This window comes from Salvia splendens, chromosome 6 (genome assembly GCF_004379255.2).
Source record: "Salvia splendens isolate huo1 chromosome 6, SspV2, whole genome shotgun sequence".
Taxonomy (NCBI): Eukaryota; Viridiplantae; Streptophyta; class Magnoliopsida; order Lamiales; family Lamiaceae; genus Salvia; species Salvia splendens.
Genome location: NC_056037.1, coordinates 688,511 through 707,322, shown reverse-complemented (window position 1 = coordinate 707,322; position 18,812 = coordinate 688,511). Strand labels below are relative to the sequence as shown.

The window sequence follows — 18,812 nt, the reverse complement described above, 5'->3', positions numbered from 1 at the left end:
TAGCACATATACAGACCAACCACATTTTCACATATCCAACCACTATTTTCAAAATCGAATTATTCGACAAGAGTCCTGATTCTCCGGTTTCCTAATCGGAAAAACAATTTCCGACTAAGGTCACTTCTTTGGGGTGTTACAAAAATCCTTTGCAGGTGTGCATCCTCCTAAGCTCCAAATCATTCCTATCTCCATGTTGCTCCTACAAAAAAGAAACAAAACCTACAACAAAGAAACACTCAATTCAAAATAAATGTTAGAGGAAAGAACTGAGCAAACAAAACCTCCACATATGAAATCAAAAATAAAAGAAAAATAAAAACTTGGGTTGCCTCCCAATCAGCGCCTTTGTTTATAGTCGTTGGCTCGACCTTCTTCTTCTCTTGCTCTACACTCTAGGATCCACTAGTGTAGTCACTTCTCTTGCCTCCATGCCACTCTCAATTCCAACATAGGCCTTCAAGCGTTGGCCATTCACCTTCCAAATGTTGTCATTCTTCTCATCTCGAATATCCACAGCACCATAGGGGTACACCTTGTGCACAACATAAGGCCCCCACCATCTTGACTTGAGCTTGCCCGGAAATAGTTTGAGCCGAGAATTGTATAAAAGGACCAGTTGTCCTTCATCAAAACGACGAGGCTTAATGGCTGCATCATGTATCTTCTTAGCACGCTCCTTGTAGAGATCAACGCTCTCATAAGCATGAAGCCTAAACTCATCCATTTCGTTCATATCAAACATCCTCTTCTCGGCTGCAGCATCATAATCCAAGTTTAGCTTTTGCAAGGCCCAATACGCTTTATGCTCCAGTTCTACCGGCAAATGACAAGCTTTTCCAAAGACCAACTTGTATGGCGAAGTTCCAATCGGGGTCTTATAAGCCGTTCGATATGCCCACAAAGCATCATTTAACTTTTGAGCCCAATCCTTTCGAGACGGCTTCACCACTTTCTCAAGCACCCGTTTTATCTCACGATTGGAGACTTCAACTTGACCACTAGTTTGGGGATGATAGGGGGTAGCAACCTTGTGTTGGACACCATATTTTCCTAGGAGGTTTTCAAACAACTTGTTGCAAAAATGAGTTCCTCCATCACTGATAATAGCTCGAGGTGTCCCAAAGCGGTTAAAGATGTGATTCTTGATGAACTTCAACACCACTTTGGCATCATTGGTTGCCGAGGCCACTGCCTCCACCCACTTGGAGACATAATCGACAGCTACGAGAATGTATTGTTGTCCATTAGACTTGGGAAACGGTCCCATGAAGTCTATTCCCCAAACATCAAAAAGTTCCACCTCGTGAATGTTATTCATTGGCATTTCATTTCTCCACGAGATATTGCCGGTTCTTTGGCAACTGTCACATCTCTCTACATAGGCTTTTGCATCCTTGAAGATCGATGGCCAATAGAATCCGGACTGAAGCACCTTAAATGCGGTTCGACGTGCTCCAAAGTGGCCGCCATACACAGAATCATGGCATGCAGACAAAATCTGAAGGTGCTCATGCTCTCCAACACACCTTCGAATCACTCCATCACTACAAATACGGAAGAGAAATTGATCTTCCCAAACATATGTGCGGGTGTCACTCAAAAACTTCTTCTTTTGGTTAGATGACAACCCTTCTGGTATAATGCCAGTGACAAGGTAGTTCGCCAAATTAGCAAACCACGGTACATATGTTTCCCGAGCTTCCACTTGCAACACTTGCTCGTCGGGAAATTTCTCATTGATCTTTTTCTTTCTTTCATCTTCCGTCTCTTCCAATCCCTCTAGCCTAGACAAATGATCAGCTACCAAATTCTCGGTCCCCTTCTTGTCTTTAACCTCCACGTCAAACTCTTGTAGTAAGAGAATCCATCTCACCAACCGAGGCTTTGCATCTTTCTTATTCATCAAATATTTGATAGCTGAATGGTCCGTGAACACTACCACCTTCGTGCCAAGTAAATATGCCCGAAACTTCTCAAAGGCATACACTACTGCTAACATTTCCTTCTCCGTCGTGGTGTAATTCAATTGAGCTTCATTGAGTACTTTGCTAGCATAGTAGACGGCGTGTAGGACCTTGTCTCTCCTTTGGCCTAGAACGGCCCCCACAGCATAGTCCGAAGCATCACACATTAATTCAAATGGCTTCGACCAATCCGGTGTGATAATAATAGGTGCTTCGACTAGCTTTTTCTTCAACAATTCAAATGCCTCAAGGCATTTCTCATCAAAGACGAACTTGACATCCTTCTCAAGTAAGTTGCAAAGTGGCTTTGCAATCTTTGAAAAATCTTTTATAAACCGTCGGTAGAATCCCGCATGTCCAAGGAAACTACGGATGCCCTTCACATTTGTTGGGGGAGGTAACTTCGAGATCACATCAATCTTAGCCTTATCCATCTCTAACCCCAACTCCGACACCTTGTGTCCCAACACTATACCCTCCTTGACCATAAATTGACACTTTTCCCAATTTAGCACGAGATTTGACTCCTCACATCTTTGTAGGACCCGTCTCAAGTTTTCTAAGCAAAAGTCAAATGAGGATCCAAAGACGGAGAAATCATCCATGAAGATCTCCATGATGTCTTCATTCATATCGGAAAAAATTGCCATCATGCATCGTTGGAATGTAGCCGGTGCATTACACAAACCAAAAGGCATCCGACGGAAGGCATAAGTTCCAATAGGACATGTGAATGTCATCTTTTCCTGATCTTCCGGGGCAATTGCAATCTGATTGTACCCCGAATATCCATCTAGAAAACAGTAATGGGAATAACCCGCAATCCTATCAAGCAACTGATCTAGAAATGGCAACGGAAAATGATCTTTTCTTGTCGCCTTGTTCAACCTTCTATAGTCCATACAAACTCTCCAAGAGTTTACTAATCGAGTTGCTAACACTTCATTTTGCTCATTAACGGTCACGGTTATTCCTCCCTTCTTCGGTACACATTGCACCGGGCTGACCCACTCACTATCGGAAATGGGATAGATCATCCCAAATTTCAGCAATTTCTTCACCTCTTTTTCCACCACTTCTTGCATGAGTGGGTTCAACCTTCTTTGTCTCTCCCTTACCGGCTTAGCTCCATCTTCTATCAAGATTTTATGCATGCATATTGCGGGGCTAATCCCTTTGATGTCAGCAATGGACCATCCTAGAGCTTTCTTGTGTGACTTCAGTAGCTCTATCAACTTCAATTCTTCTTCATCATTCAACATCGCCGATATCACAACCGGTAAAGATTCACCCTCACCAAGGAATGCGTATTTCAGATTTGTCGGGAGTGGCTTCAATTCTAGCTTTGGTGGTACTTCGATTGAAGGTTTCACATCTGCCGTGAAAGTATCCACCACACATTCATTCTCGAGACTTGGTTGATCAACTTGAGAATCTTCTATTTCATCAAAATCTACTTTGATTGTCGAACCAAAGTCTCTTTCCAAACTCCCCTTATCATATACACTTCCTTCCATTCTAGCCGAGCAACACATCTTATCAAAGATGCACTTGTCAAGGACATCCACTCTAAAACACGCTTTTGCATCACTAGGATGCTTCATCGCTTTCTCCACATTAATGGTCACTTGCTCACCATTAATTCTAAACGTGACAGAGTTGTCTTTCGCCCCAAGCAACACGTCTCCCGTGGCAAGAAATGGTCTACCAAAAAGAATTGGTACCTCTTTGTCCTCGGGCATGTCCAAGACTATGAAATCCACGGGGATGACAAATTTGTCTACCTTGACCAAAACATCCTCTACTATTCCAGTGGGCTTCACAATGGAGTGATCAGCCAATTGTAGAGCAATGTCGATGGGCTCCATTCTGTTCTCCAGTCCAATGGCACGTGCTGTTTTCAACGCCATCAGTGAGATCCCCGATCCTTGATCCAATAGACATTTGGTGAAAATTGTGTTGCCTATCTCACAAGGAATCACACAACTTCCCGGATCCCTCTTCTTCATGGGCATCATTCCCGAAATCAGTTGTGAGCAATTCATGCTCAATGCCACTATTCCCTCGTCTTGAAGTTTCTCCTTGTTTGCCATCATGTCCTTGAAGAACTTGGAGAACTTGGGGAAATTAGTGAAGAGGTCCACCAACGATACATCCACATTCACTTTTCGAATCACGTTCATCATCCACTCGAAGCTTTTCTCCTTTGGAGCTCTCTTCTTCCTCTTCGGTGGATATGGTGGAGGAGGAATGTGATCAGGGAAGTTGAACTTGCTTTTCGGGTCTAATGCCGGACTTGTCATCAGCTGTCCCTTTGATCCCATCTCTACTTTCTGCTTTCCCTTCTTTTCTGCCAAAATCCTCTCGCTTAACTCAGATTCTACACCATTTTCCATACTGCCGGATGCAGCCTGTTCTTGACCATGTTGGGCACCCTGCACCAACGCGGGACTTCCCTAACATCTCATCCGCCCCTGCGTGCGAGATGACGGAAGTACCTTGGCCGTCCATTGATGGTGTCGAATCCAACTCACGACCACTTCTCAAAACCACTGCTTTGCACTGTTCATTACCTCTCAGATTAGGTACAGTATTACTCGGGATAGTGTTAGGAATCCTCGTGTGTGATGCCGTGGCAAGCTGCCCAATTTGAGTCTCAAGATTCCTCATTGTCGCCTCCATCTGTCCAAACTTTTCCACTGTTCTTTCCTTGAAATTCTCATTCTCCTTTTGACTCTTAGTCATAAAAGAGAGAATCTGTCCCAATTGATCCTCAACGGTTGGCCTCTTCTCATAACCCGGGGGTTGAGTGTTGTTCCTCCATTGATTACCCGAGTTGTTGCTAGGACCAGCTTGATTCCATCCCGTTTGTTGAGGCCTCCAATTTTGCTGATTGTTGTATTGGTTGCCTTGATTGAACCCTTGGCGATTGTTGCCAATATAGTTCACATCTTCCACAGGTGGTCCTTGAAGACTTGGACATTGATCAGTATGATGTCCACCTTGACACAACCCACACTTCATAACGGTCACTGCTTGGGGTTGAGGAGTCAGTTGAAGAGATTTAACTGCCTTTGTCATCGACGACATTTGAGTGCTAATGTCCGCCAGTTGAGCCTCAATTGCGGTCACTCTTTCCGCATCCTTTGTAGCACCAAATGTATCTCCTGCTCTATCAGCCCCTCGCCTTGGATTGTGCCAATTCCGTTGATTGTTGGCCAGCCTTTGAAACAAAGCCCTCACCTCATCGTGAGTTAGATCATCTAGGTTCCCATTCGAACCTGCAGTCACCAATCCCGTGCCTTCACTGTTGAGTCCCTTGTAGAATTTCAAAAGGTCATGCCCCGGAGCTAGTCCGTGACTTGGGCATTTTCTTATCAATTCCGTGAATCTCTTCCAAGCTTCCGCGAAGGACTCATCATATTTCTGTCGGAATGAGGTGATCTCCTCTCTCAACTTCTCAATCTTCATTGGAGAGTTGTATTCCACAAGAAACAACGACTTCAACTCTTGGAAAGTTGCTATGTTGTAGCCCGGTAATGAGTCATACCACGCTCTTGCCTTCTCCCTCAATGAGAACGGAAATAGGGCCCTCTTAATTCGATGATGCTCCACATTTGGAGGTCTATGAGAGTTTGTCAGCTCGTAGAAGGCATTCAAATGGCTCACCGGATCTTCATCATCCCGTCCATGAAAAAGATTTCCTCCATTCACCAAACTGATGTAGTGAGGTGGAATGTTGACGTTGTCATTTGCGTAGGCACACTCCCCTGGGTACTCAATTCCCGATCTCAGAGTGTCGCCAAACCTCACCACAGGTGGTGGAATCTCATTGTTCTCAGCCATTGATTCACCGTCTGACTCTTGTCTATCCTCCCTTTCTTCACCAAAAAGCCGGTTATTTCTGATTGGGCTCGGATAGTCCGGAAAGATCTCAACTGAAGTACCTCTAACCCTTCTTCTTTGATAACAGAGTAATCCAAACGGTGGTGTACCCTGTGATCGTGTGTGCATTCACTTTTCTTTCTTTTTTTTTTTTAAATTTTACCTACACAACAGAAAATACACCAAGCACAATATATTCCTATAACCGAAAGCGAGACCTCTCGACAACTTCGGGGTAAGTCCTATAAAACGTGTGTGCTTAAGTGAAAACTAAACTACCTAACTAAGAGTTAAAAGAAGTCACCTAGAAAATATACTCCTTCATCTTCAAGTCCAGACGTGGTAGATGGCTATCACCTCCAAGAACACGAAATGAGTACCTACAAAAATAAGAGAAAGATCAAATAAAAATAAAACAAAACACAAACTAGAAGTTAAACAATCTATTGCCTTCCCCGGCAACGGCACCAAAACTTGATGTGTAATTTTTAGGCTTATTACAATAGATAAAGTATCACTCAAGTTCAATTAATTAACCCAAATATTACCACTTCACTGCAAGATTACAGCTTCGTGTGTAGTATTTTAAGGTGTCGATCCACAGGGAATGAGAGATTATTTAACTCTAAAACAAAGATCACACATGCTAAAAAGGATTTTGGTTTGAAAATTTTGATAAAAAGATTATGCAAAAATAATAATAAGAACTAAAACAAGTAAGGCGATTTAAGAGAAGAACATGTTACTCCAAACACTCATGGATAAAACGGTGATTTATTCTAATATCCAACTCTATCTTATGAATTACGGGACTATGAAATCAATTCTCGATGCTAGCACTGAACATGCTTGACAACCAATAGTTTAAGAATAGTTGAACACATATTCTATAAACTAATTTTCATTAATCTACGGATCCTACGGAAGCGCGAGACTCAAAGATTAATTACTATAAGCACAAGAAATCCATTATCAAATTATTATTTGAACACATCTAATTGATAATTCATTATCACAATGATCCATCTTATTCAAAGTTAAAGAGACATTTGAATAAGAATAAGTATCTACTACAAATGATGCACCACAAGTAATAGATTTAAACAATAAAATTGTGATAAAGACGATCATAAGATAAAGAAGAACATAGCATAAATCACATGAACAAATTATCCAATTACATGTTTGGAGCAACACAAGATTTTTAGCCAAGCATAATTAAACTAGGAGCAATTGACATGGAAGAAGAAGCCTTTGAATTATGGAGTAGCTTGAAGAATTAACAATTCATCAATACAAATCAATCGGCACTTTTCAATTAAATCTCCCCCAAAAGTCAACTTCTTTTTCCTCAATTTTTGTTGAGTGACTGAAGCTGTCCCCTCCGTCTAATCACTGCTGCCTATCCCCCTCTCCCTTTTCTCTTTCCTTGCTTTTTTTTTTTCTCCAGCAACCGCCCACGAGGAAACTGCCAATTTGCAGTTAGAGTCACCAAACGCCCGACCGGGCGAAATTAGAAGGGATAATCGCCCGACCGGGCGAACTGCTACTGGGTGCATCGCGGAAAACGCCCGACCGGGCGTTTTGTGTCTTGAAGAATCGCCCGACCGAGCGAACTTTCTGGACTCTCCTCATGCTTTTACGTGTTTCGCCCGACCGGGCGTTTTGAAGCTCATAATCGCCCGACCGGGCGAACTTTCTGATCTTTGCATGCTTTGCCAATTCCACCCGGCGAACTTCCAGCTTCCAACCCTCCTAAACTTCAATACAAATACAACTTGATGAGTTATAATTAACATAAAAATGTGTAGTTTAGGGAAAAAAATATCAGAAATATGCTACGCATCACTCTCTACCTTAACTCAATATATATCATTTTCTTAAATCTCGTGCCCAAAAGTAATCCATCACCTGTGGTGGGACGGAGGGAGTATATTAGTTTTATAATAAAATATAAGTGTGGATGAGTTAGTAGAATGTAGGGTCCACTACCAAAAATGGTAAAAGTGAAAGGTGACAAATTTTTAGGGACGGGCGGAAATGGAAATATGTGACAAATTTTCAGGGACGGATGGAGTATATATTACGAAAACAATATTTAATTTCTTAAAAAAAATAAGCATTACAGTAAATTATGGACACCATGCCAAATTTATTGGCAATCACATATACACACAATATTCGTCGCCCCCCCTTGGAGGAAGTATAGTGTCTAAGTAGGAGGCCCGATCCTAGTATCCCTGAGTGCTTTCGACTAGGTTCGTTTCGTATCTAAACTTATATCACTGCTTAGATTTTACCAAACATTCTGATTTGTGATTTTGATATTCATGTAGATGTGGATAACGAAGGCAGAGTACGATGAGTCGGGTCCTGTGACTGTTCACAGGAAGTGCTTCTAAGCTGTTGATCGAGGTTTCGTTGAGTTTTTCATGTCGACTATTTGGGTGCAGGGTGAATCGGATTGCAGTTTTGAGGTTGTGAAGTTTTTCTCTAAGGTCTTAGTTCTGGTTTGGAATGTTTTAGAGTGTATTTATCATTATATCTATGTACTATATGTTTCAGAGTATTGAGTCATGCATGTAAAATGCCATGATATTTCATGAAGATTCAAAAGTAAGACAATGTTATGGTCAAAGAAACTGATGGTTGATCCAATCTTTATTTCATTACTCTAAATTTAATAACTTAATGCACTCAACAAATGCACCAAAACTTATTCTGGAATGCCCAAGTTCTGTTAACAACAGAGCAGTTAACAGGCATTCAGATTATAAAAGCTAGACGGCAGCAGCCGAGAGTTTACGTACACAAGAAAAACGGGCGACGATAGAGCACCACTATGCACTCACTTCAGCTCCTGAAAGAGCTTCGGTGCAACCTACATTCAGGAAATACCATCAGAGGGCATTGGATGGGAAAGAGTTGGCATTCGAAACATTAGAATTCATAGAACTTACACATTTGTCTACGCATGACCAGTAGTCGAAGTACTGCCCTGTGCAGTGCTTCTGTCCAGAGTCATCACTGTCAACTCTCTCAACACATTGCTGTGAGCACAACAGAGAAAACATCAGTCTGTGTAGCCACGATTGGTCTGCGTAGTAAACAAAGCAGAACGGAAAATCGCAATTTTAAGAGCAAAAGAGGTTCAAAAGATGAACTTCCAGCCATTCCACTGAGTACAGGATACACTGACCTATTTTTTCAATCTACCAAAAAATTCGTGCATCTATTTCAAGTAATTGGAAAACATACATAAGGAGATATGGTGTCAATGCTAGTTGTTCACTTGAGAATATTACACAGTTTTACCGAACTGAATCAAGAAGCTTATAGAGCTGAACGCAGACGAGTTATCTAGCCATACAAAATGTTAGATAATTAGCAGAGTTGCTTTCTTTCTTCTCAGCTTAGAATGAACACTAAAATATCGTAATTGAAATTTCACCTCCACCGTCGCGCCCTTCCCTCTTGGACAGCACTATCCGGAGGCGGAGTGGATGAGTGACGATGATATAACTGAATGCTTCTCGTAACTACTGATACTAATCAACAACTAATCCTTGAGCTTCCTCACACTTCTACATCTCCTTACGTACACATTCGCTATTAGATACACTCTGGTTTTAAGGTTTCTCATGCCAAGCATTGTACTCAGACTATGTGTAGCATGTGTGCTATACGTTTTCGTGATACAATGCCAGGCCTTTCAATCACAAGAATGTGATGAGACATAGAGAGAAGCATAATATGGTTTGAAAACAAATTTTAAAGATAATTAGGCACATCTGGACAAACACATTCTCTCCACATTCCAATTATTCGAATGATTAATCATAAAATATCTTCAATTAGCTATCACTCATTGCTGCAAAATAATTCAAATAACAGACTCAAAATTTCAAGATAGATAGATCATAGATAGACAGATTATTCAAAATGGAAAGGTTAGAGCTTGAAAACATTTCGTCGAGCACCTTGTATTCAACATAAGGCTTATTGCATTTGGATTTGCAGGACTCCTCAAGAGCCTTCTTCTGATCCACAGCATCCTCCCTGCATCACATAACAGCAAAATTCAATCAAATCAACCAAAAATATACCGAAAAATAGAAATTAAATCATCTCCGCTGTCAGAATAAGCTTCATACAGTATATGCTTACATTGATGAGCAACTGATGATTTTACAACGAATTAAGCAGAGAAACCTGTAAATGCAAAAACTAATGTGGCTTATGCAATGAAATCAGAGATTCTGAATTCTTTAAGCAGATCTCTATACATTGGTTTCATTAATTCCTTATGCTTGTAATTTTGGCTTATTATAAATATTCTGTGCAAATTTTTTTTTAAAAAAAATGCATTGAATCATGAAATATCAAAACTAAAATTAAAAATTAAATACGATAAACGTTTTGCATGAGTCCTTTTTTCTTATGTAAATTTATTACTCTATATTCGATCAACCTTTCAGTATTAAATTTAGATTAAGAGTCTATAAAAATATTTTAAATATTATTCTCTTTTAGAATATGTTTAAATTATGTTTGAAATAAGTGTATAATTTATTTTCTAGCTTTATTATATGAATTACAATTTTTTGTTGCAAGATTACACATCAGCGATCATTGTATGTTTGTTGCACTATCTTGCTTGTTTGTTTACGATTGTCATAATTGTTCTAGTTGTTAGATGACGCTAGTTAGTTTTGTTGTTGCTTTCCTTAATTTTGATTGTTAAATTGTTGTTGGCGTTGAAAGTTTTCTTTTGTTCTTGTTTGTTTGGATTTGTTGCTTGCCGTGTTTTATCAATTTATTTTTCTTTTATTATATACTCAAAATTAGAATCTAATTCCTTAAATTAAACAAAATTAATCACATACATTAGTACATTCCTTTGGTTCAACCAGCCTATGGTTCACGATCAAACTGTCCGATTTTCCCGATCCAAAGATTTTTATCATTAAATCAGACCGAGCAACGCACCGGTTCACGTTTTAACCGATTAAACCAGCGGATTCAGATCCATTTTTAAAAACATTTCAACACACAAATATTTTTTCAATTTTTTTAGACCGAAAAATTCACAATCCATTTGATCCAATCAACTTAGTAAGTCCAAACGTGACAGCCATCGCCAGCCACCCTCCTATCAAAACCCTCGCCGCCGACCTGGCCACCGGCGCCCTCCCCAGCACCGCCCCGAGCCACCCGAACACCGCCAGCGCCAGCGTCACCGCCGCCACCACGACCCCCACCCTCACCTTATACTCCCTTATAAAGCTCGCCGCCAGCAGCGGCACCATCGCTCCCATGGAAAAGGCCAGCGCCGAGGCCGCCGCCGCCTGCAACGGATTCGGCAGCCCCTCCTTGTCGGCTTCTCCTCCGGCCGAACCGCGCTTCATCTGCGCTAGCTCGATGTCGCGCTGGGAGTAGACGGAGACGAACTCGCCGATGGCCATGGAGCAGGCGCCGGCGATGAGGCCGGCGAAGCCAGTGAGGATCATCGCCTTGACGTCCTGCTTGACGGCGCCGACGCCCATCATGAGGGAGGCGGTGGAGACGAGGCCATCGTTGGCGCCGAGGACGGCCGCGCGGAGCCACTGGGAGCGCGTGGAGTAGTCGAATTCTTCGAGGTTTTCGACGTCGAGAGGCGCCGCGGTGGGGAGCTTGGAAGCCATGGAACAAAAATTGGAGTTGAGCTGAAAACAAGAACAAGGAGAAGAATGGATTGTGTTGTGTTGTGTTGTGATGGAGTAAGCAAAGGTGAGTGTGGTGGACACACGCCTCCAACAAATGGTTATTTATAGAGAAGAAGATCATGTGATCACTCATCTCCACCTTTGTGATTAATGGAATAAGATACTAGTATTACATAGTCCCAAATAAACAAAATCTAATGGGAAAGATAATTAAATTTGGCCCATTCTGATTAGTCACGCAACTTTAAAAATCAGTTGAATTTGTGTTCGCGTGACGAAAATAATTGATGAAATCGTATTTGATAGGACAGTCGAAAAATTATACGTGGATGTGTTACAATAATAATGATGAATGAAGTTGTTGGAATGTAATCTATTGGAAAAACTTCAAATCTAATGAGTAATTATGTAAATGTATTGTAGCGTATATTAACAATAAGTTGAGAGGTTTTAGCAATTAATTAACCACGTACCATACAAAACAAGAGTATACTCTTTTTTTTTTTAAATAAAAAATAAAAGTCTACGTAACATTATTTCAAGTTATTGGAACACGAAAGCTAACTATCCAAATTTGATAACCGTTAATATTTCAATCCTAACGATTACATCCTTATATATAATCAATTATCTTAATTCCAGATGATAAATAAGAAAGATCACAATATATATTTAATTAAGACTATAATTAGTCCGTTTGTAATTTTAAAATTTAATACACCATATTAACTATAATTAGTAAATTACTATACACTTATAAAGAAATAAAGCAATCTACTTACGTAAATGACAATAGAACCATCAACTTTTTCCTTATAAAAAAGCCTTGAATTGTGGGTACTGAAGCATAATATGATGCGATTTTTATGAGGCAGTTGCACCAGAAATTGATTTCGAATGGACATCATGAGGAAAGCATGCATACATTTCTCAAAGAAAATTGACAGTTCTTATTGGATCAAATTATCGGAAAATTTATGAAGTTTGGTCAAATTTTGGCTCCCTCAGCACTAAAAGTTAGTTTAAAAACTAGAAAATTTAAATTTATTTGCAATTGTCCCACAAAGAAAAAAAATCGTGTTGTTAATGTTTTCAACCAAGCGAAGACCTTTTCAAAAATTGAAGTGGAATAGTTGCGAACAAATCTGAACTTTATAATATTTCCTAGCTTATATTTAAGGTTCAAAACGTATCATAACAAAATTGGAAGTTATTATAAAATTACATTTACAGTAAACACGCATAGTGAAGGATGGCGTACATGATTGATAGTTTCGTGTATCATAATTTTAGCATTTATAAATTAAAACACTCGAGCTTAAGGATACAACAAATAAAACAAAATTAACCAAAAACATATGAACCAACCCACGAAAGAATATACAAGAATGAAATAGTGATAGGAATGGTAATTATATGATCTAGTTAGTTATACATAGTCCATAAAAAATATTCGTCATTTATTTAGTTTATTAAAAAATGAATTGCAAAACAAAACAAATCTATCGAAAGTACTTGATTTTCTTGTTTTTTTGGGAGTAAAATAATTTCGATTTATTTTCCATAACTAATTACGACATACTATATATAAGTAGAAATATGCATACCTAACTTATCCACTTTCTTAGGAGCCAATAACGATAGGAATGGATTGATGAAGAGGAAAGCACTAATGAAGAAAATAAATTATTTAATTACTTTTCACAAATATAAAATATGAAAGGAGTGTGCATACCACACGAATCCCACCTTACTCGATATTTAATATTAAAACTACATTAAGCTTTTTTCAACAAAAAATTAAAATTCATTAGTGGGGCATTTGGGTTCCCATTTATATTGCCCAATTATGACCATTTAGACCAACTTTGTTTTGATACGAAAAAAATAAGATAAAAATGAACAATAAATAGCTCCACACACCACTATCCTACTTTTATAAATTTAGAAACAAATTTTACTTTAATTAACCTTTAATATAAAATTGAGATAATTAAATCAACACATAGTAGTACATATTTATAATTTTTGTTACAGGTGAGATGATATCAATCTAGAGCTTTGTCATATGTAGAGTTCATATAACTGTGAGTTATATAGAACTGGATAGATAATAAATTCATTATATTTTATTTTACCACGTCTCGATCGTCGATACCATAACCTATGATGCATATTCACACTCAAACATGCAATAGAGTTTGCAGCTTGATTGCTTTCCATGAACACGACCAATTTTAACATTTCACTTTTTGTATAATCTAATTTTATTACTCCTACCAAGTGATAAAACATTAAGATTGGCTTATTTCTTATTAAGCATGTGAACAATTGTCATATTATCACTCCCCATATGGATATTCTTAAGTTTCGTATGCTATCAACTTAAGATTAGCATATATCACCTTTATATATTAATTTTAGAATAAATAGTACTCCATATAACTAAAGCTCCTACATAAAATACAATTGATTATATTATAACTTTAATATTTTCTCAATTGTTTTATTAATTTAGATTTGAGAAAATTGTCTATCATGTAGAAGCTGAAATTCATGACTTTCATCATATTTGTATATTGCTCATGAAACTCATGGAATTAAGTTCGAAAATATATAGAATACATAAAATTAAGCTTATACATAATTTTCCCTCAAATTTAAACGAATGTGATAATTGAGAACATTGTCAAAGTTATGATATAATCTGACTTTTTCTAAAAAGTTATAGAATTGACCCGAATTGACCAAACTTTGTGTTTTTCTAACCATTTATCCTTCCTATTTTGAGTGTTAGATTAAATAAGCAACTTATTTTTTTTAAGAAAAATCTGTTATACATATTTAGAGATTTTTAGTGATAATTGAGCTTCTACTTCAAAAAAAAAAAGAGTGAGAATTGAGCTGGAGCTTATTAGGCTATGATTTTATTCAATTGATTTTACGTATTATTGAGATTAAATTAAATTAAATTAAATAGTAGTAGTAGTGGTAATTTTTTACGCTAACCCAGATTATTGTTGTCTAGCTTTTACTTTCTGAATTTCGGCCCAATTACGATATTAATGGGCATCAAGTAATACGATGAGACCCAATTATTATTTAAATATTCGTAAAATATGTAAATGTCTGAAAAATCACATCAAGTATTCGAATTCAGTCACGTCCAGTATCTAATTAAACTGTCTTGGTCCATGACGCATCGTATCGTCTTACGCAAAATAACATTATTTATCTAAAATAAAAGCGAATTGCATCAATACTTCAATAGTATACATTGTCAATATAATTTTATGAATTTAAATTTTATTTGTAGGTTTATGGACTTTTTTATCATTATTGTGTTTAAATTTTAATGGAGTATATGAATTGATACCCAATTATTCTAAATTTTGTACTATTAATAACAATGAGAAATTCACTGATTTTCATTAAAAAAATCACTAAATTATAGTAGTATTGATAGAACGAAAATGAAAGACGCAACTTCTTTGTTTTTTGTAACTGATTACTTAATGGATAGGTGGCAACTCAATCCAAAATTATATATACATGTTTTTTTCTCCATAAAATATAAATATTTTTATATTATTTTAATTAGTTACAATATTTTATAGGAGTACTATTATTCTTAGTACTATTTTTTAATAAAAATTAGTCAAAGTTCAAAATATATAAAAGAAAAAAACACTCTCACTCCATTCCTGAAACAAAATGGAAAAAAAAATCGAATTCAATTAGTGTAAGAGGGTAAAAAATTAAATGTCAAATAATATAAAATCTTTAAAAAAATAGAGTAAAAAAACCGAGCTTTATTTGAACTTATAAAAGCAACTGAAAACTGAAACTCTCATTATACACAATCGAAGAAGATGACAATTCAAGCTCTGCTCGGATCGATTCGGAGGCGTTCGTTTGCTACTCGCGTGGCCCATTCTTCGCGATTTGTAAGTCCTCGTTTTTCCAATTTCCGTATCTCAGTAAGAAATCAACAATTCCTTCGTTTTTTTTCCAGTTTCTTGCTTGTAATTTCATTTATGCGAATCGTTGTTCATCACTCTGTGGCTTTGTTTAGCAATGGAGGAGTAATAAGGTGATTTTAGTTGTCCACGGATTGTTTTGAACAGTTGTTAGTGCTTGCAGATAGCTTTATTTGCTGAGAATTGGCATTTGCGTTGTTCTTAGGTTGTTCACATTGATTGTTTAGTAGCCAATTAAAATTTATGCAAAATTGAAGAGTAAATTGGGTAATGAAGAGTTCAACTTCAATGTCTAATAGCTGAATCTTCTGAATTAGTTTCTATTCTCCACTTTTTTTTATATAGCTTAGCACTCTGGTTTTGGGGGAGCACAAGGGCGGATCCATCGAGGCGTCTTCGTTGTGTGCAGTGGAGGCTGCTAAGCGTTTGGGTGGAGACAATTCTGTGTCTTTGCTCCTTGCTGGTTCGGGTCCTTCCTTGCAGGAGGCTGCTGCTCATGCTGCTTGCTTCCACCCTTCCATTTCTAAGGTATTCCCAACTTTGTATGGATGATGATCAATTACATTTCAATGGGCTTATTATGGTGCAACTTGTTTAATGAGGGAAGGCTATAGCTTAGTTTTTGTGGTGTTGTGATTTTTTAAGAGCTTGATTGGAGTTGTGTCGATCGTGCTAAGCTCAAGCCCGGCTAATTTGTTGAGCTTTATTTATCAACACTTTGAGTCTCATGAGCTTAATCGAGCCCAGACAAGCTTACTAGATTTAAATTTAGATTTGCATTTATATAGTTATTGCTTTTTATTATATAACAAATGAAATTAGTTGGATATTCGGTGTACTTATTACTAACTAAAGTATATAAGAATAAGTTGTACCAAGTTAACAATTATAATATCAAGCAAGTTCAGTTCGGCAAGTTCTATAGTGTCAAGCTCAAACTCGAGTTCTTCAGTTAATGAGTTTCACTAAGCAATTTGAACGAGCTTTTATCGGAGTCGGGATCCAAGTAGCTTCATTCATCTGTAGCCTTCCTTATGATGGAACATGTTCAATAGGGAATGGTTGTGAAGCATATTGCTTGTGTTTTGTGGTTCCGTGTAGTTTTTAGAAATAGTGTGTAGTGGACCATGATCTCATTTGTTATAAAAATTATAGAAAAAAATGATAGAATCAAGATAACAAATATTCTTCTTGTCTCTCCTATTAAATGGGGGAGTGTTAGCCTGCTAATAAAGTTGTATTGTTTTAAACTCATAAATTAGGATAACCAACCTACTTTTGTTAAAAACGGAGATAGTAGCTTATTGTTTGGAATGAGTAGTGCACGTAATATACGTGTTGATAGTTGGTTCTTACGTGGTATAAAATGGAAGTCAATCACAGTGGAGTTTGATAAGTTATTATTAACAGAAATGGTTTTGCAACACGAAGCAATACAGTTTTTCAGATATGGTTTTGCAACACGAAGCAATACGGTTTTGCAACATGTGGAATATGTTTCTTTCGGTCTTTCAGATATTAAATATGCGTACCTTTGTTGCTCAGGTCCTTCTTGCTGATTCGGAGAGGTTCACATATGCTCTAGCAGAACCATGGGCTAAACTGGTGCATCTTGTACAGCAGAAAGATAGCTATTCTCACATAATTGCTGGATCGGGTTCTTTTGGAAAGAATGTTCTCCCTCGTGCAGCAGCACTTCTCGATGTTTCACCTATAACCGATGTTACAGAGATTAGTGGCTCGAATCTTTTTGTTAGGTAATCTATTGTTGTCTGGCTGATACAAGTTAATACTGGTCGCATGTCAACAAATATGAATTATTAATTGCATTTTACTTGTGTATTCTTTCACAGAGCAGGCCAATATATGCTGGAAATGCTCTTAGTACTGTTCGATACACCGGTTCAAACCCTTGTATGCTGACTATTAGGGCTACTTCATTTCCTACGGGAATGGCGCCAGCTTCGGTGTCAAATGACAAATGTATTGAGAAGATTGATCTTTCAGCGTTCAACGAAGGTTTTTCATATATTTGATGCTAAACCTCAGCTTCATGGTTTTGGTTGCTTACATAGAAGAGATTGAGTGACTGCATAACCTTATCTATTCTATTGCATCATGTTTAATTCTCCTTTCAGGAACTATAATCTAGAAACATCTCGTTGTTGTTTCAGATGATGCAGATGGAAAATCGAGGTATGTAAGCATCTCCTCTCAGGATACAGAACGCCCAGATCTGGCAAACGCACGCATTGTTGTCACTGGAGGGCGAGGTCTAAAAAGTGCAGAGAATTTCAAAATGATCGAGAAGCTTGCTGAGAAACTTGGTGCTGCAGGTCATTATTCTTAAGGATCTTAGACTCATAAGTCGCAACTTGTGGTCTATAAATCTTTCCTTAAGAAACTTTTAAGTTGCCTGCATCAGTTTTATGGATGGAAATTTAGTATGTGTGATATTGTTATTTTTGTTATTATTCGCAAAATTTCTCTTCCGTCTAATGTCCAATTTCTTGCAGTTGGAGCCACTCGTGCTGCAGTTGATGCGGGATTCGTTCCAAATGAACTCCAGGTTAGACGAAGAGTCTTCATGCATTGTAATCCGTCAATGGTTCCAAAGCTACACATGTGTGGACTGTTGTGGTGCTGCCGTTTTTGTGATATATCGATCAATATTATGTAGGTTGGTCAGACCGGGAAAATTGTTGCTCCGGAACTATACATGGCTTTCGGTGTTTCTGGAGCTATTCAACACTTAGCTGGCATTAGAGATTCAAAAGTCATCGTTGCTGTAAATAAAGATGCTGATGCACCGATATTTCAGGTCATGATCAAGTCTCTCTCACACACACATCCTATCGTTATGCTTTCTAGTTTCCATGTTCCAGTAATATGTATATATTGAAGTCTTGAGCCGTTATAACTGTTAAACTGAGATCTCCGTGCTAATTTGTGCTTCGTGTTCGTCGTCTTGACATATGCTGGAATTGCAGGTTGCGGATTATGGACTTGTGGGAGACCTTTTTGAGATCATACCGGAATTGTTAGAGAAACTTCCTGAGAAAAAATAGACAGATTTGATCATATTCTGGAATAATCCGTTGTTTTGACATTAAATATCTCTGACGTTTATAAAATATAAAGACATGTCTTTTAGATTGTTTAAATATGCAGGTGCCTCAGTTTGAGGCTTTAGTTTCTTGGTATGAAGATTATTATTTGATGGATAAATAAATACTAGTATAAAATTTAAAGGTCGTGATTCAAACATGGGATCA

At 37.9% G+C, this 18,812-nt stretch overlaps 4 protein-coding genes and 1 non-coding gene across 9 annotated transcripts; 2 read left to right on the top strand and 3 right to left on the bottom strand.

Moving 5' to 3' along the window:
* Positions 1-4,431: 4,431 nt before the first annotated feature.
* LOC121807855 lies at positions 4,432-5,813 on the bottom strand. Its single transcript, XM_042208196.1, has 2 exons — positions 4,531-5,813; positions 4,432-4,441 (listed from the first exon to the last, which is right to left on the bottom strand). Exons 1-2 carry the CDS (start codon positions 5,811-5,813, stop codon positions 4,432-4,434), a joined length of 1,293 nt encoding a protein of 430 aa, XP_042064130.1.
* On the top strand, positions 5,320-5,426 carry LOC121810146. The gene has a single exon (XR_006052404.1). It is a non-coding gene; the product is annotated as a small nucleolar RNA R71 (small nucleolar RNA).
* A 1,169-nt stretch (positions 5,814-6,982) lies between the features above and the next one.
* LOC121809351 (cytochrome b-c1 complex subunit 6-1, mitochondrial-like) lies at positions 6,983-10,564 on the bottom strand. Of its 5 annotated transcripts, none has more exons than XR_006052251.1 (7): positions 10,139-10,564; positions 10,020-10,064; positions 9,833-9,911; positions 8,813-8,902; positions 8,663-8,733; positions 7,709-7,763; positions 6,983-7,612 (listed from the first exon to the last, which is right to left on the bottom strand). XR_006052251.1 is itself a non-coding variant. In XM_042209930.1 (6 exons), the coding sequence occupies exons 1-5, from the start codon at positions 10,147-10,149 to the stop codon at positions 8,701-8,703; spliced, it is 258 nt and encodes an 85-aa protein (XP_042065864.1). In that variant the 5' UTR covers positions 10,150-10,564; the 3' UTR covers positions 6,983-7,612; positions 8,663-8,700. The 5 variants fall into 5 exon arrangements, 3 of the variants coding, with proteins under 3 accessions (XP_042065864.1, XP_042065863.1, XP_042065862.1); XR_006052252.1 differs by having other exon boundaries at positions 6,983-7,607; XM_042209930.1 differs by lacking the exon at positions 7,709-7,763.
* A 132-nt stretch (positions 10,565-10,696) lies between these two features.
* On the bottom strand, positions 10,697-11,618 carry LOC121809349 (vacuolar iron transporter homolog 4-like). Its single transcript, XM_042209926.1, has one exon. The coding sequence runs from the start codon at positions 11,534-11,536 to the stop codon at positions 10,940-10,942; it is 597 nt and encodes a 198-aa protein (XP_042065860.1). The 5' UTR covers positions 11,537-11,618; the 3' UTR covers positions 10,697-10,939.
* A 3,769-nt stretch (positions 11,619-15,387) lies between these two features.
* LOC121809347 (electron transfer flavoprotein subunit alpha, mitochondrial-like) lies at positions 15,388-18,701 on the top strand. Its single transcript, XM_042209923.1, has 8 exons — positions 15,388-15,504; positions 15,883-16,065; positions 17,083-17,294; positions 17,396-17,556; positions 17,712-17,873; positions 18,054-18,106; positions 18,218-18,358; positions 18,528-18,701. The coding sequence occupies exons 1-8, from the start codon at positions 15,430-15,432 to the stop codon at positions 18,603-18,605; spliced, it is 1,065 nt and encodes a 354-aa protein (XP_042065857.1). The 5' UTR covers positions 15,388-15,429; the 3' UTR covers positions 18,606-18,701.
* The last annotated feature ends 111 nt before the right edge of the window (positions 18,702-18,812 follow it).

Coding starts and splice junctions, on each gene's coding strand:
- LOC121809349 (XM_042209926.1), bottom strand. CDS start 11,536: ATGGCTTCCAAGCTCCCCACCGCGGCGCCTCTCGACGTCGAAAACCTC.
- LOC121809347 (XM_042209923.1), top strand. CDS start 15,430: ATGACAATTCAAGCTCTGCTCGGATCGATTCGGAGGCGTTCGTTTGCT. Junction 17,557..17,711: donor TCTTTCAGCGTTCAACGAAG/GTTTTTCATATA, acceptor TTGTTGTTTCAG/ATGATGCAGATGGAAAATCG. Junction 18,107..18,217: donor TCGTTCCAAATGAACTCCAG/GTTAGACGAAGA, acceptor AATATTATGTAG/GTTGGTCAGACCGGGAAAAT.
- LOC121807855 (XM_042208196.1), bottom strand. CDS start 5,813: ATGGCTGAGAACAATGAGATTCCACCACCTGTGGTGAGGTTTGGCGAC.
- LOC121809351 (XM_042209930.1), bottom strand. Junction 8,903..9,832: donor AGCCTTATGTTGAATACAAG/GTGCTCGACGAA, acceptor TTGTGCTCACAG/CAATGTGTTGAGAGAGTTGA. Junction 8,734..8,812: donor GGTCATGCGTAGACAAATGT/GTAAGTTCTATG, acceptor TCCTGAATGTAG/GTTGCACCGAAGCTCTTTCA.